The sequence below is a fragment of the Amblyomma mixtum genome, chromosome 6, assembly GCF_055824585.1.
Source record: "Amblyomma mixtum isolate Tamu chromosome 6, ASM5582458v1, whole genome shotgun sequence".
NCBI classification, from domain to species: Eukaryota; Metazoa; Arthropoda; class Arachnida; order Ixodida; family Ixodidae; genus Amblyomma; species Amblyomma mixtum.
In genome coordinates this window covers 34,030,515-34,047,596 of record NC_143017.1, presented here as the reverse complement: position 1 = coordinate 34,047,596, position 17,082 = coordinate 34,030,515, and the positions used below count along the sequence as shown (strand labels likewise).

The 17,082-nt window shown below is 48.7% G+C and overlaps 1 protein-coding gene across 1 annotated transcript in view; it reads right to left on the bottom strand.

The window, feature by feature from the left end:
- LOC149338759 (uncharacterized) overlaps positions 1–16,563 on the bottom strand; it is a 41,310-nt gene extending 24,747 nt beyond the window's left edge. Inside the window, exons 1-2 of the mRNA XM_089550795.1 lie at positions 16,477–16,563; positions 3,962–4,059 (exon numbers count right to left, since the gene is read on the bottom strand). Coding sequence (XP_089406921.1) covers positions 3,962–4,059; positions 16,477–16,563 — 185 coding nt within the window. The remainder of the gene's footprint in view (positions 1–3,961; positions 4,060–16,476) is intronic.
- Between the last annotated feature and the right edge of the window lie 519 nt (positions 16,564–17,082).

The following is a 17,082-nucleotide window of genomic DNA, read 5'->3' as shown; positions in this document are numbered from 1 at the left end:
TCAGTGAGGAGAAAACTGGGCATAGGTAAAAACCAGATGTATGCGCTAAAAGACAAACAGGGCAATGTCATCAGCAATATGGATAAGATAGTTGAATTAGCCGAAGAGTTCTACACAAATCTATACAGTAGCGAATGTAATCATCAAGTTACTGAGGGAGGCAGTCGAGCACAGCAATGGGACATCCCGCCAGTAACGAAGGAGGAAGTAAAGAAAGCCTTAGGAGCAATGCAAAGAGGGAAAGCAGCTGGTGGGGATCAGGTAACAGCAGATTTGCTGAAGGACGGAGGAGAGATTGTGCTACAAAAACTAGCCACCCTGTATACGCAATGCCTTGTGACCTCGAGAGTACCAGAAGCTTGGAAGAACGCTAACATTATCTTAATTCATAAGAAAGGAGACGTCAAGGACTTGAAGAATTACAGACCGATCAGCTTAATGTCCGTTGCCTACAAGGTATTTACTAAGGTAATCGCTAATAGAATCAGGACAACCTTGGACTTTAGTCAACCAAATGATCAGGCAGGCTTTCGTAAAGGATACTCGACAATAGACCACATTCACACTATCAATCAGGTGATAGAGAAGTGCGCAGAATATAACCAACCCCTATATATAGCCTTCATTGATTACGAGAAAGCATTCGACTCAGTGGAAACCTCAGCTGTCATGCAGGAATTGCGGAATCAGGGTGTGGAAGAGTGCTATGTGAAAATATTGGAAGATATTTATAACGATTGCACAGCTACTATAGTTCTCCATAAAGTCAGCAATAAAATTCCAATACGGAAAGGTGTCAGGCAGGGAGACACGATCTCGCCAATGGTCTTCACTGCCTGCTTACAGGAGGTATTCCGGGGACTGGAATGGGAAGAGTTGGGGATAAGAGTTAATGGAGAATACCTGAGTAATTTGCGATTCGCTGATGACATTGCCTTGCTAAGCCACTCAGGACAAGAACTGCAAAGCATGATCAATCAGCTAGACAGGCAGAGTAGAACGGTGGGACTAAGAATTAACATGCAGAAAACCAAAGTAATGTTCAATAGCCTTGCAAGGGAGCAGCAGTTCGCAATTGGTAGCGAGGTGCTAGAAGTAGTAAGAGAATATGTCTACTTAGGGCAGGTACTGACCGCAGATCCGGATCATGAGAGGGAAATAACTAGAAGAATAAGAATGGGGTGGAGCGCGTATGGCAGGTTCTCTCAGGTCATGAATGGTAGCTTACCAATATCCATGAAGAGAAAAGTATATAACAGCTGTATCCTACCGGTACTCACCTATGGGGCAGAAACGTGGAGGCTAACAAAGAGGGTTCAGCTTAAGTTAAGAACAACGCAGAGAGCTATGGAAAGGAAAATGATAGGTGTAACGTTAAGAGATCGGAAGAGGGCGGAGTGGGTGAGGGAACAAACGCTGGTTAATGACATCCTAGTTGAAATCAAGAGGAAGAAGTGGGCTTGGGCAGTGCATGTAATGCGAAGGCAAGATAACCGCTGGTCCTTAAGGGTAACGGAGTGGATTCCAAGAGAAAGCAAACGTAGCAGGGGACGGCAGAAAGTTAGGTGGGCGGATGAGATGAAGAAGTTTGCGGGGATACAGTGGCGGCAACTAGCAAAGGACAGGGTTAATTGGAGAGACATGGGAGGGGCCTTTGCCCTGCAGTGGGTGTAGTCAGGCTGATGATGTGATGTGATGTGTAATACTGCTCAACAACGAGGGGACACTTAAGCTCAGTCTTAAGGGCACGCCGCGATTCCGTATTGGGGAATTCCCATATATGCGGAAGGTCATTCTCTATTTTATACATTCGTATATCGCTGGGAGTCGCCATTCTCTTCCTAGCGCAGTGACGCAGCGGTTAAGCGATGCGCCACTGTCCTGCGATGGCAGGCGCTTATAGCGGTTTGCTTTGTGCGGCCCATGGTGCTCTTCCAGAGCGAACAATTTAATTTAATAAATCACGAACAATTTAATGGTCAGCTACTACGGTGAGCAGTTGGCTCACTTTCCGACAGGCTGTTTGTGATGGCGCTGCAAGGTCACGTGACCTAGGTGGCCAAACTGCCTCCTGGGTTGCTCTCTGGACACCACCTGCCAGTCATGCTCGTGATGTTGCACACAAGGCGATACCTGGCTTCACCTAGCAGAGTGGAGCTATCGCTTCAGAACTATAAACATGATTACACATATATGGAAAGCATTACACGTCTGAGAATATTCATTCAACCGCCACCACTTATTCGCGCTATTTAGCTCATTAACCATTTACCATCATCGCATGTGGGACACCCTGGGACAGGTAACCGTTTTCGGCATGCACGCCAAACAGACCGAAGAGATCTTTCTCGAATGCACTCCAAGACAGACGCGGACGCTATGAGGATCGGGGTAGCGTGGTCAGGCCGGAGAAGGGACAAGGAAGACGGGAGACGGGGTTACGAAGAAAACAAGGAAAGAGAACTTTCCTTGTTGTTGAAAGAGGGATATTTACATTATTTACAAAAAGAACAAATGAGAGTGACTCTCAGTGAAAGAGAGCCTCTTCGCTAACAGGAGTCAACAGGAGTCTCTCGGCCATACTCACAGCCGAGTTAAATAGGGTTCGGATTCCCCAGATCCCTGTCTGGGGAATAAAGTTCGAAGAACGATGTCCAATCGCATGGACAGATGTGGACACTGCTGGTACCACCCACGGCAGGGGCGGTGCTGGGCTTTCCCGCTCTCTCGCAGCTCGGTCGATGGGAAGGGGCAGAGGCTGAGTAATCAAACACGAGACCTCTGTCGAGGACACAGCCGTCTTCGCCACCCCTCTCCGCATCTTCGGCCTTCGCCGGTCTTCGACTTTCGCCGCTGCCACCGTGGTCACCCGGTCAAGGGAGTCCGCTGCTTGAATCCACTTTGGCAGGGAGGGGGCGGGAGCCTACCACTACACCGCGCACCGTCTCACGAACACCCCTCTATTTGAGACCTTGGCGGCGCGGTGAGCGACGATAGAAGAGCGTCAACTGGAAAACCCGGGGAGAGAAGGTGTAGGATGCTCAGGTGCGGCTCACTCTGTCTCACAGGTCGAAGCGATTTGAAAAAAATTGCCGAAGATAATGTTACTTCCTAATGCGAAATTTGAGCGCAGCACATCAGCTCTTTCAGCTTTTCGTTAGATCGAGGCAAAGAATTGCAGCAAGACGCGTGTGTACAATTACAGACAACTTGTTATTTTTCACACATAATCCTTCCTCAAGAAAACACTCCGCTAACAGTTCTTAATTTTCATGAAGGAAGCTGTGTAGACGGAGAAATAGAAGGATATATGCTCGACTTGCTGCACCAATGCCTTGTTCTCTCCCGTCTATCTTCCTTTCTCCTTTCATTCCCTCCTTTATTCCTTTCCTTACGGCGCGGTTCGGGTGTCCACTGAGATGTGAGACAGATGCTGCGCCATTTGGCTTCCTCGAAAACCAATTTATTTGTTATAACCGCCTCCATTTGTAGGTGTGCGCCACCGCCCACACACAGCTGACCCGAAAGACGCGTGTTCAATCCCTTCCGCGGTGGTCGAATTTTGATAGAGGTGGAATTCTTGCGGCCCTCGTGCTGTTCAGTGCCAATGCAAGTTAAAGAACGCCAGGGCGTCGAAATTTCCGGAGCCCTTCAGTACGGCGTCCCTCATAGCTTCAGTTGCTTTGGGACGTTAAACCCGATGAAACCAAACAGGGACAAAATTACACTAGAAAAAACAGAGCTCGTCTGTAAACGCATGGTCTAACTTCAAACCATGATGAAGCAGCAAGAACAGTGTATTAAAAGGGCAGCACTGACTGCAAAAGCGGAAGAGCCGCGCGGCATTACGGTAGAATTACGTGGATGCCTTAACATCCACTGGTCAGATTCCTCAGAAAGGTTGCTCATAGTACATTGTTCGTGGGCTATAGAAAGAAAAAAATTCCTGTGATGTACTCACCATGGCGCGTTGCTGGTCACTCTGCCTTTGGCGAGGAAGGAAAACAGTTTGTATGGCTCTAGGTTTTCAGAAAGAATCACGGGGCGTCTTTCACCTTTCTGCAACGAAGAGCACCCGCGAAATTCATTTTTAGAACAGTTTTCCTTTTGGTTAGTCGTCAGTTTGATTAGAGATTCATAGCTGCGATCTAGGAACAAAGTATATGAGAATGTTTTCTTTGCAAAGGGTAGACTATTGAAACTGTTGAAGCTCAACAGACCTATGTAGATCAACCAGGTCTCAGGGTTGTGCCTGATCATTGGACCTCAATTAGCATTTAGGTGCCGCTAACAACGTCAACCTCAACTAAAAAAACACTTGTTTCCGATACAAATTTCCAGACCTGGCAGTGGGAATGTCAGCAAAGTGACGTTTAGTAACGCTGTAGTAAAGCAAGGTGACCTATAGGCTTTAGTAAAGGTTTTATAACCAGACTAAAGTGTAAGTGTCCATTAAAGGCCAATTAGTGTGCCATATTTCATTGCCTTACATTCAAATTAGGCACGCTCGAGGCTGGGACTGTCTTTTTTGGTGTGGTATAGCACTGAGTAGTGGCTAAATGACTTTTTTTCTTCAAAATGGGGCCTTTGATTATTATTCTCTCCGAATTTTGTGTTCATTTTGGCAGTCTGATATAATGAAGGTATTTTCATGACACAGTCGGTTATATATTACGCGTTCTGTCTTGTTTTCCCCCTTCGGGGTTGGTTGAATTGCAGAGAACACAACACTTCCGAATCGGAGCACCTATTTGCTTTCTTTACGTTAGTCGAAGAAATGTAGTCATGAAAAAAAGCGGTAAAAAAGTTTTAAACTGTAACATAATAAAGAACTCCTCAACTCCTCTCCATTCAATTGAATAAGAATGCTGAGTTTCTGTCACAGTACAGTCGTTTGGGTAATATATTGCCACCGTACGAACCAATCAGTGGCGCCATACCGCGCCCAAACTGTTTTTGCTGCAACTTGTTATGCCTTGGGCATTCGAGGTGCTCGAAGATCGTCTTTTTCCTCACTCGAACTGTCTGCTGTCTCTCGTCTTAGTAAACCCGGGATGTGCTCTTCAACCGTCTGTCGGTGACATATTTGGTGGAGGTGCTGGGTAGCGTCCCATGTACTCGGACTGCGAGGACTCTTTCGACACCTGTTCTCCACGCGTGGACTCAACATCCATCCACAAAGTGAGCCGCCGTCTGCGAGGCCTACAACCGGAGTTCGGTCAACTGACAGCGCCGGTAAGAGCGGTAACAGCCATGGCATCCACCGTGGCTAGCCACACAACTCAGCATTCTGGGAATGCCTGGCCATTCGTCCTTCACGCACTTCGGTCACCGCCACCGTTACACGGGGACAGGTTCGAGGACGTCGAAGACTCGTTGGCCAGCTTTGACCGAGTGGCGGGGTTCAATGAGTGGGACAGCGAGCGTAAATTGCGAAACGTTTACTTTGCGCTGCAGTACTCGGCCAAAACTTGGTTCGAGAATCACGAAGCTTCCTTTACCACCTGGGAGGTTTTTCGTCGAGAGCTGCTAGCGACATTTACCACAAGCGAAGGAAAAGAGAAGGCTGAAATGGCCCCGCATTTGAGATCACAGCAGTCAAATGAGAGCGTCGCTATGTTCATCGAGGACATGAAGCGACTGTTCAATCGGGCCGACCCTGCTATGCCCGAGGCCGAGAAAGTACGCCACTTAATGCGCGGTGTAAAAGAGCAGCTGTTTGCCGGACTGGTCCGTGACCCGCCAAGAACAGTGGCCGACTTCAGAAGGGAGGCAACGGGTATCGAGCGCTCTCTGCAGGAACGAGGCGCGCACTACGGACGTCAGGCTACTCTAGCAGCCGCTTCCCAGTACACGCCTACGTCGCTGCCCGCCTTGGAGCTTCGGGAGCTTGTAAGAAGCCTTGTGCGCGAGGAACTGGCGAACCTTCGCCTTGAAGTTCCACAGGCCACTGTCGCTGCCGTAACGGACGTGGTCCGTGACGAAATCCGACGAGCTGTGCAGCCGCCCCCTGCTCCACTCCCGGCACCTTTCTTTATGACGTGCAGCGAATCACTACGAAGTCATGGGCCAGCGATGCAAGCCTTTTCCCCCGTCGTTCCCGTGCCAGTACCATCTCTGCAGTACCGAACAGCAGCAGTACCATTCGTGCCGCAGGAGTCCAGGCCCCCCATGAGCAAAGCGCACGTTTGGCGTACGCCAAACAATCGGCACTCTGTTACCACTGCGGGAAGCCCGGCCACATCCTCCGCCACTGCCCCTACCGCAGAATGGGCTTAAGGGTACGCCAAACAATCGGCCACTCTATTACCACTGCGGGAAACCCGGCCACATCCTCCGCCACTACCCCTACCGCAGAATGGGCTTAAGGGGGTTTTCACCTGACGCACCTCGACCGCGCTACGGTGAAAGACCACGGGATATCGAGATGCACCTGGCTGATAACGTGCAGTCCTCGACCCTGCAGCGACGCCAGTCCCGATCGCCATCCCCAAGGCGGTTCCCTTCGCCCGGCCGCCCGTCGTCCTCTGGCCAGTTCAGAGGCGCTTCCCCACATCGGGAAAACTGAAGACCGCGTCCTCCGAGGGTAGGGCCGCCGCTACTGGAACTTGTCAAGAGCCTCCACCTGAAGATTCGCCGCGACGCTCCTATCGACGTCGACCTGACCCGACAACCTCAACAACGCGCAGTGACCGACTGGTTTCCTCCGAAATTCCGGTATCCGCCGACAACCATGACATTACCGCACTCGTGGATACCGGCGCCGATTTTTCTGTAATGAGCAGTCGGTTAGCCACGGCCCTGAGGAAGGTTCTAACCCCTTCGTCTGGGCCGCAGATCCGGACAGCTGGTGGCCATGGCGTAACTCCGACTGGTGTCGGCACTTCGCGAATCCAGGTCCGCGGTGTTACTTTCCCTGGTAGCTTTGCTGTGCTACTGTTGCTGTGTTTGCTGTGCTCCAAGGACCTCATACTCAGTTTGGATTTCCTTCAGGAGTACGGTGCCGTCATCACCCTTCAGGAGCTAATCGTGTCGTTTTCCACCCAAGACCCTGTCGACGACAATACCGTGCCACGCAGGGCTAAGTTGTGCGTCTGTGACGACTAGGTGTTGATCCCGTCAAGAGCCAGCATGTTTGTCACCGTAGAGTGCGATAACAGCCCCAGCACTCGTGGCACCGCTGAAACCAACATCTCGCTGCTCCTGGGTCGGCAAGTGTGTGTAGCGCGCGGAATTATTGATTTGAACAGTGGACGAACCGAACTATTGGTGACCAATTTTGGTTCTGAACCTCAGTGTTTGCCTGGAAAAACAGCTATTGCGTATTTCGAAAGAACTTTGTGAATTCGCGGGACAGTACGCGTTGTCCGAAATCCTGGCATCACTGGAGGCGCCGACCACTCCCATAAAGATCGACGTGAACTCGAACCTCCCTTCTAATAAGAAACGCTGCCTGGAGAGCATTATCGAATGTTTCCGCTACTGTTTTGCCTCGACCTCCAAGGTTAAGGAGACTCCGCTCACAAAGCACCGCATTATAGTTGACGCAAACCAGCGACTGTTATGCCAGCCGCCTTATCGAGTCTCTTCAAATGAACGTGACGCCATTCGCCGACAAGTTCAAGATATGCTCCAGGACGATGTGATACAGCCGTCGACGAGCCCGTGGGCATCGCCTGTTGTTGTTGTGGCGAAGAAGCATGGAATCCTACGGTTCTGTGTTGATTACAGGCGTCTAAACAAAGTCACTAAAAAGGACGTTTATCCTCTGCCACGGATTGATGACTCCCTGGACCGGCTATGCCACGCCGCGTACTTCTCGTCGCTATATTTACGCAGTGGCTATTGGAAAATCGAGGTGGACGAACGCGACCGGAAAAGACCGCCTTTATTGCAGTGGATGGTCTATACGATTTCCGGGTAGTCCCTTTCGGACTGCGCTCGGCTCCTGCCACCTTCCAGCGGATGATGGACACCATGATTGTCAACCTACAATGGCAGTCCTGCCTCGTGTACCTAGATGACGCTGTCATCTTCTCCGCCACGTTCGAAGAGCACCTGAGGCGCCTGCGCGCCGTGTTCGGCGCAATTCGTTCGGCCGGTCTTTCCGTCAAGCCCGAAAAGTGTCACTTCGCTTTCCAGCAGTTGAAGTTTCTGGGCCAGATCGTGAGCGCTAAGGGAGTTAGCCCTGATCCCGATAAGACCGCCGCCGTCGCTGCTTTTCCCATGCCAACCGATAAGCGAAATGTGCGCCGCTTTCTGGGGCTCTGCGCCTATTATCGGCGTTTTGTGCGGAACTTCTGCCAGATCGCTGAGCCCCTCATCCGCCTCACGAAACATGCCGAACCGTTCTTCTGGGGCCAGGAGCAACAACGGGCCTTCGAAGACCTCGTTTCCAAAGTATGCCCATCTTTGGTCACTTCGACGAGTCAGCCGACACTGAACTGCACACAAACGCCAGCAACATCGGCCTCGGCGGGGTCCTTGTGCAGTGGCAGGATGGTCTCGGACGCGTAATCGTATACGCAAGCCGGACCTGGTCGCGCTCGGAGGCGAACTATTCCACCATTGAAAAAGAATGCCTGGCAGTTGTGTGGGCAGTGAACAAATTTCACCCGTACTTATACGGCCGCCCTTTCAGAGTCGTCAGTGATCACCATTCGCTGTGCTGGCTGGCGAACCTCAAAGATCCCTCGGGGCGGCTTGCACGCTGGAGCCTTCGCCTTCAAGTGTTCGACGTCACCATCGTTTATAAGTCCGGTAGGAAGCACAGTGATGCCGACTGTCTGTCTCGTGCTCCTGTTGAAGACAACCGAGCTGATCCCGACACCGATTTTGTTTTTCTCGGCGCCATCTCCACGTCCGTCCTCACTCAACACCAAAGAGACGACAGTGAACTACGGCCTCTCATTGAGTATCTTGAAGGAAGCGCTGATTCTCCACCGCGAATCTCCTCACTTGGAGTGTCGTCGTTCTTTTTGCGCGATGGCGTTCTGTATAACAAAAGCTACCACCCGACGGAAGCTGTCTATCTGCTCGTCGTACCTGCGGCCTTGAGCGACGAAGTCCTGCAGGCGTGCCATGATGACCCATCTTCTGGTCACCTGGGTTTTTCCTGCCCAGGGTTGCTGCAGTTGTACAGCGTTACGTTAGAACTTGCCGCAAGTGCCAACGTTGCAAGACGCCACCGACTAAGCCAGCCGGACTACTGCAGGCTATTGATCTGCCACAAGTCTCTTTCCACCAAGTCGGCATGGACTTACTCGGCCTATTTCCAGAGTCCTTGCTGGGTATCCGCTATATTGTGGCCGCAACCGACTACCTAAGCTGGTACTGTGAAACTAAAGCTCTGCCTCGTGGTACCGCTGAAGAAATTGCGAACTTTTTCGTTCAAAACATTGTGCGTCGTCACGGTGCACCGATCATCGTTGTAACTGACAGGGGAACGGCGTTCACCTCGGCCCTTACGCAGGAGGTTATCCGCCTTAGCGGCACCAGTGACCGCAAAACAACCGCTTACCACCCTCAAACCAACGGGCTCACCGAACGGCTCAACAAGACGATAGCCGACATGATCTCCATGTATGTTGACGCAGACCACCGGGACTGGGACGCCATACTCCCTTACGTTAGATTCGCCTGTAATACTGCTCTACAAGAAACGACGCGCTTCAATCCATTTCGTTTAGTGCATGGTCGCGAAGCGCACAACCATGCTGGATGCAATGTTGCTTCCGACTAGTACTCCCTCATCTGTTATGGGTGCTGCTCACTTCGTTCGTCACGCCGAGGCCGCCTGCCAACTCGCTTGACAGCGCATCCGGCACCAGCAAACCCACGACGCTCGCCGCTATAACCTCCGCCACAGAGCTGTTACTTACCAGCCCGGCGAACAAGTCTGTGTTTGGAGCCCAATCCGCATGCGTGGGCGCTCCGAAAAGCTTATGCGCCTATATTTCGGCCCCTACGAGGTACGGCCAAGTCAGTGAGGTGAACTCTGAAGTTCTTCCCCAAGGAACAGTTCACTCTTCTAGACGGTCAACCTCCGATGTCGTCCATGTCGCACGGATGAAGCCGTACCACGCCCGCTAGCGCTTCAGGCGTGTCTACACCTGCCGCCGGACACATGCGGCGTCCCTTCTCTTTGCGCTTCTCATTGCGGCGGCACCGAGTCGGTGTCCTTCAGAGAGGGGGAGAAATGCCACCGTACGAACCAATCAGTGGCGCCGTACTGCGACCGAACTGTTTTAGCTGCAACTTGCCATGCCTTGGGCATTCGAGGTGCTCGAAGATCCTCTTCTTCCTCGCTCGAGCTATCTGCTGTCTGGAACACCCATCTAGTCTTATTAAACCTGGGCTGTGCTCTTCAACCATTTGTCGGTGACAATATATATGACTTTATTGCCACCCTATGGCAACCTACAGCGCTAATCAGATGAGCTTTCGTGACGTGGTTTAAACGCCGCCACTTTCAATAGGCTTTTGTTATATGACGTTTGCTGGCTTGTGAAATGCTGGCCTGTCGAACAGGGAAGGTCGAACAAAGTATAACGAAGAGCGATATTAAATGCGCCAACCTTCAAATGCAGCGCCGTTTCTTAGATTTTGTTTTATTCCTATATATTGCCTAGTAGTCATAGCTTGTGTTTTTAACATTTATCGCTCAAAGTTTCTCTCTGTTCGCAAAATATGGATCTAAAATAAATGTTGTGCGTCGTTAACATAAAATCATGACCATAAGACCTGCCGCGTGGGCTCTATTCCCTCTAAGTGGTTACGATTACCTTCTCGACAGGACGTCGCTTTCTTTAACGGGATTATTTGCCCTACACAAGCGAAGTTGACATTCTTCTAACTAAACACTTTTTCCGCATTTTTCTTTTATTATCGAAGCCGTAGCATTACTATCAAGCATCTTCAACACGTAAAGCTCATAGCTATTGCAGTTTCTAATGTTGCAAGAAAAGTGACCTCAGCTGCTGTTGGAAGTATACTCAAGGGACCATTAACACAAAACTGGCCGTTACATTTAAAAACATCAGCGATTACTACAAGGAGAAGCACCGGCGCTACCTGGCCCCATGTAAGGGACTGGGTCGCGCTGACGAGCGCCTCTACGTAAAAAATTATCACTAACACTGCACTGTGCACGGCGGTGCTTGATCATTACAACGCATCCGTTAGTGGCGTGTGCCAGTTCTGTGGGGAAGTGGTTGACACATTCAAGGGCGTCCCAGTCAAACCCATGTATCCCCCTCTAACCCCAATCTCACCAGAGAGGACTGGGAGGTGGCCCTACTCGGCTGTCAAGACCTCAAGACCGAAAAGGCCTTGGTTCAACGGACGCGGGCGGCGTTGCTTGCAAATGGGGACACCGAATAGGCGCTGCACCTAGTGTTGTGAGGAGACGGGGCCAATAGGACCCTACACCAATCACCTCTCGAGATGTGCGTACCGTATAAACGCGTGTAAGGGCCGCATCTGCGTATGGGCCGCACCCGCAATTTCTCGAAGGAAATATTAAAAAAATCCGTGTAAGGGCCGCACCCAAAGTTTCCACGACCAACGGGCGATTATCCTTCAAAATGCGCGCGCACAGGAGCTTCTACATGTCGTCCACGGATGGCGCCGAAGTCGCGGGTCATAACCATTATCATATTTTCTCTCTGCCGCGAAGTGTCGCAATCCATATCGGCATCGGTATAATCAGCCCCGGCCACCCCGGGTTTGTTTTGCGACTGTCAAAGGCACGTGAGATGTTGTAACGTGGTTGGCGTGGTCGCACGCTGTAGTTGCGGCTCTACTGTGCTCTCTGCTATATTTTTCATGAATTGCCGTCGAGCGTTTCCATCCTAGCACGATGGGCAAACATATTAGTAGCTACACGGCAGACTTCACTCTGAAAGTAGTAGAGTTTTCCCTCGAACACGGCAAGCATGCGGCGGGAAGAAAATTTGGCTTGGACAAGATGTGCGTCCGAAGATGGTGCAACCAGAAGGATGGTTTGAAGAACACCGGCTACAAAAGGCGTATTTTTCGAGGCAAGCCATGCAAGTATCCCGAGAGCTGAAAGAAGAGCTGTTCCGCTACTCAATGGGAGTGCGGAACAAAGGCTACCCGTTGGCTACTGACATGCTGCTCGTGAAGACGCTAGCCTTGGCGCGTGTGAGATGCATACCGCGCGAGGACTTCAAAGGTAGTGTCGGCTGGTTACAGAGACTTTTAAAGAGGAAGGGCCTATCCTTTCGGTGAAGGGCCACGCTATGCCGGCGGCTGCCCCCCGACTACCCTGACAAGGTACGTCATTGGTCTGCGATATGAGCACAACTATATATTTTCACAGATAGCGAACGCCGACCAGGCCTCCGTGTGGTTCGACTGTCCTGAGAACTGCACAGTTTAACTGAAAGGAAAGAAGAGTGTTTCTGTGCGGACTACCGGCGCGGAGCGCCAACGGTGCACCGTTATTCTGTGCGTCACCGCGGACGGGCGGAAGCTGCCCCCTTATGTCGTTTTTTAAAGGAAAAGGGTTCCAAATGACGCTTTCCCCAAGGGAGTTGTAGGTCGATTCCAAGAAAAAGGCTGGATGGATGAGGAGCTTGTGCACGACTGGATAAAAAGCGTTTGGTAGAATCGGCAAGCGCCATGTTGGCCAAACGATCGCTCCTCGTCTTGAACAGTTTTCGCGGTCACTTGACGGATAGGGTCAAAGAACACCTACGCAGTATCCACACAGACATGGCCTTTATTCCGGGCGGCCTCACCGGCATGCTGCAACCCCTGGACGTCAGCATCAATCAGCCTTTTAAGGTTAAATTCCGAAGGCAGTACTCGGAATGGATGGCAAACGGCGATCACGACGAGACGCCGACCGGGCGGCTCAAGAGGGCACCGCTCGCGACTGTCCTGGGCTGGATTTTTTCCGCGTGGAACTCCGTGTCTGCGGACATTTTATCTCGCAGTTTAAAAGTTACCAGCATTTTAAACAGTTTAGACGGAACTGAAGACGGCGACCTGTGGGGTGAACGTGCGCCAGAACACAGCACCAGGTCGGAGTCTGAATACTCCGCGAGTGACGATTAAATTGTAAATAAACGCTGCGCATTCACTGATTGGTCTGTTTTTACTTAAAAATTTTTTTTTGTATGTCACGTGTATGGACTGCACCCCGAAAATTGGCCCTCGAATCTGGAAAAAAAAGTGCAGCCCTTACAAGCATTTATGCAATATTTAATGGATGATAAATGTTTTACACCACCACCACCAAAGCCAAGAATGAACCCAAAACTTAAAGCGGAACGTTTTTAAAATTTCAGCCATCTTTTAATGACTCAATTTTTTGACCCACTTTTTTATTAATCCCTTTGATGCTAAGTACAAGGAGAAACGAAAGGAAGAGAAACATATAGACGAATTTGCCTGAAATGTGTCAAAGCTGCTTCGGCCTAAGGACGATAGAGGAGACAGCTCTTGGTGTGCGTGAAACACCTGCCTGTTCATGGTTGAGGCCACCTAAAGGCAAAAAAGGATCTTGTCGGGTGAAAGACAAGAATTCAACAAGTTGAAGCACATCAAGGGTGTGCTGGCCGATGGAGCAGTGGAAAAACTGTAGGTCGTTGCCATGAATGCTCAAAGTTTGTCTTCGACTTGAAGAACCTCCTAGTACTTATTCATTAGCAAACTTCGGACTCTGTGCTGACGGTGAAGGGTAGGCAGGGATAGCTTTACGAGGACATTCCGGGTGGCGCTCTAGATTTTTCCTTGAAAACGTTTAACAAATGGCCAAAACGTGCTTATCAACTCTTACAAGAACAGTCGATATTATGTAGAGTTTGTAATAACCTTCTATATTTACTGAGATTGTATTGACTTTTACGTTTTATGAACATCTGCTAATACAAAGTTCATTTAATGTCTCCGTTCTTGTTTTGTGAAATCTTTTCAACAAAAAGTTCGAAGAAAATGTTGAAGAATTTTGACATATTAGGACCAAGGAATGTCAAAAGTCCGCTCATCTAATACGATTAAAATCACCTTGCTCACACAACGACAATCTCGTTCTTTAATGCATTCGGCAGGTCATAGCAGCTATGCAGCAGTTTGCCATAATGGAAAAGACTCAGATAATATTTTTATAAAATGCATTTAAAATCTAAGTAAGACATGCGAAGAAATATTAAAAAGCTGAGGACATGTTATTACGTCTCTTGACAGGAATATGGTAACTCTTTTCTTTTTTTTTATATACAGCTGTATTGAAGAGAGCAGAATGGTTTGGTTTGTTTATGGGGTTTAACGTCCGAAAGCGACTAAAGCTATGAGAAACGCCGTAGTGGAGGGCTCCGGAAATTTCGACCACCTGGGGTTCTTTAACGTCCACTCCAGATGGTCGAAATTTCCGGAGCCCTCCTTTACGGCGCCTCTCATAGCCTTAGTCGCTTTGGGACGTTAAACCCCAAAAACCAAACCAAACATTCTGCTCTCTTCAATACAGCTGTATATGAAAAAAAAGAAAAGAGTTACCATATTCCTGTCAAGAGACGTAATAACATGTCCTGAAACTAGCATGTGTTTTTGATATACTCGCTAAAAATAAAAAAGAGAATTGGCCATGCACAGCGCATGCAGTGTACAGGCGAGATGACTAATGGTAGTCTAAGCTAGCGTAGTGCCTTACGAAGGCAAGCATAGCAGGAGGAGGCATATTATCCTTTAGGCTGATGAGAGGACAAAGTTTGCAGAAATATGATGGCCGGAGCTGGCTGCAATCTCAATTATCATTGCCTTCCATTTTTAGAGAACAACTGTTAACCTTTCTTTTGTGTAGGAGCGAGCTTGTGACAAAACAAAGATTAAATGTTGCATTCTCTATAGAAGATTAACCAATTAGCGCGTTACCACTATTTTATGTAAAGCACCTGAATGCTAGTGTATTGATTGGTTTTTCATTTAAGGGTAAGGATCATGAAACGGATTGTAAAAGAGCACCTGTGTCGGAGCTGATAAATGTTCCTCAAGTTGAAGGCATTCTCTTAACATTTCTTAAATAATTCTTTAAATTTTTGTTGCTTCTTTTTGTGCACTTCTGAGTACGTTAATCAAAAAGTTACTACTCAACGCGAAAAGATATTGCCACAAATCGAAGTAAGGCTCAAACACGCAATCTTAATTGCCTGCCACTTGAAACTCAGGGGATGTTCTGTCTGGGATCAGTAAGCAGAGAATTTTAAAATTGTTAAGTTGCGCCTTTAGCTAGAAGGAATAAAACCACACTAGCTCATTGCATGTTGCTTCCTACTTGAAACGTTGGAGAGTTGAAGTCTTTTTTTACTGTAAAAAAAAGCGAGAAAGCAAATATCGGGCTTCTTCAGCGTATAAAGCCTATAATTAAAGGAAGAACCTGATGTTTTTCATTTATAACCGCAAAAAAAATTCTAATGCGGGCGTTCAAAAAGATGCATGCGCTTAGCAGCGTGAACCGATACTGAAGCCGTAACGGACGATACAGGAGAGAGATCTTGTGTGCATGGTTCAGACTACCTAACCGTAAAAAACGACCTTGACGCGGGGATAACAGAACAGCATTTAATAAGTTCGAGTAGAGCAGCGGTGCGCTGGCCGAAGCAAACCAAAAAATCTTAATTCGGTTGCAAAGGAGACTCCAAATTTGTATTCGACCTCAAGAACCTCTTAGTAGCACTAATTACAACGCCTTGAGCTCTCTTTTTCCGGAGACAAGAAGGCTGGGATAGCCTTGGCGAGGATATTCCAGGTTGTGATCTAGATTTTTTCCCCCCCAAACGTTTGTTGAGGCCATAACAGGCCCAAAACGCGCTCATGCACTCTTACAAGTCTAGTTGTCCAGATTGTTTAAAATTTGTATTGTTGTTTTAATATATGCTTAAACTTCTTAACATCTGGAACACCAATCTTTGTCTGTAACACTGGCATTTGAGACAACTTCAGCGTAGTGGGTGCGCAGTACGGCCTGGTAAATTTACCTATGGAAAGAAACCGAAGGCTCGAGCTCAGTTGCTATGCAGCCACAGTGTAGAAAGAAATGTTTTGCGCTCTTAATGACCAGTACACTTGTTTCCAACAAAGAAAAAGCACAGGAGGCGAATTTGCCAGACGGCAGCATGAAGCATCACAGCCACTGTTTTAGTCATTGGGAAAAGCACATGCTTGTACTCTTTCTAGCACACTCCAACATGTAAGAGGCCGCCTGGGGAGTTATGACGGTTTGCTTGTAGGGTTTCTCTTTAAATGGCTTATGATCAGTGTGGCACAAAGCGCATTAATAAACGCATCCTGTTATGCTGACACGGACAAATACCATTTCAGTATTTGTCTCTAGAATTCCCTGGACGAGAACTGCAGTAGCTGTATTTTTTTAGCCCGTTTTCTATTTCTTATAGCTGTGCTTTCCCGAGAGCATCTGTTGGCTTCAAGAATATAAAAAGGATTTCTCCTTACGGTAACAGAAATCTGGATGGCGCCTGGAGGGAGATCTTCAAGCTCAGCCCGTGGTGACAACCTTCTGGTGCGGGATACTCTTGCCATTTTTCAGGTACGGTGTTGTTCGCGTCCGTAGGAAAAATGCAGTTTTAGGAACCAGATCTCCAACGTTTATGCCCTATTGGCAGGGCTCTCTGCTCCTTTCGGAAGCAGATCTGCGCACACTCAGGCCACATACTTCAACAGATTCTTTTCTTCTGTAATCGCACAGATGTGAGGAATAGAACTTCCCTAACTCATCAGTGCGCTCATATGAATGGAAACTGGCACGAAACTGTTACATAAGTAACGTCACTGACTTATCGTGAAGTGCTTTCTTCCAAGAAATCAACTATTCGTCATTATCTTGATCAATGAATGGCTGGAGGTTAGAGCTTTCCGCTTCACAAATGATCTGGCGGGAGGTCTCACCATGTTTAGTATCTCTTTCTGTATATTTCTCTAACCAGTCGGTTCATACTTACCCACATTTTCTATAAATTCGTAATTTCTTAACAGTTAAAAATTATACTTATTTTCATGTATCCTCAATTTAAATCGTCAACTTGTGGGCTAACCTCACCG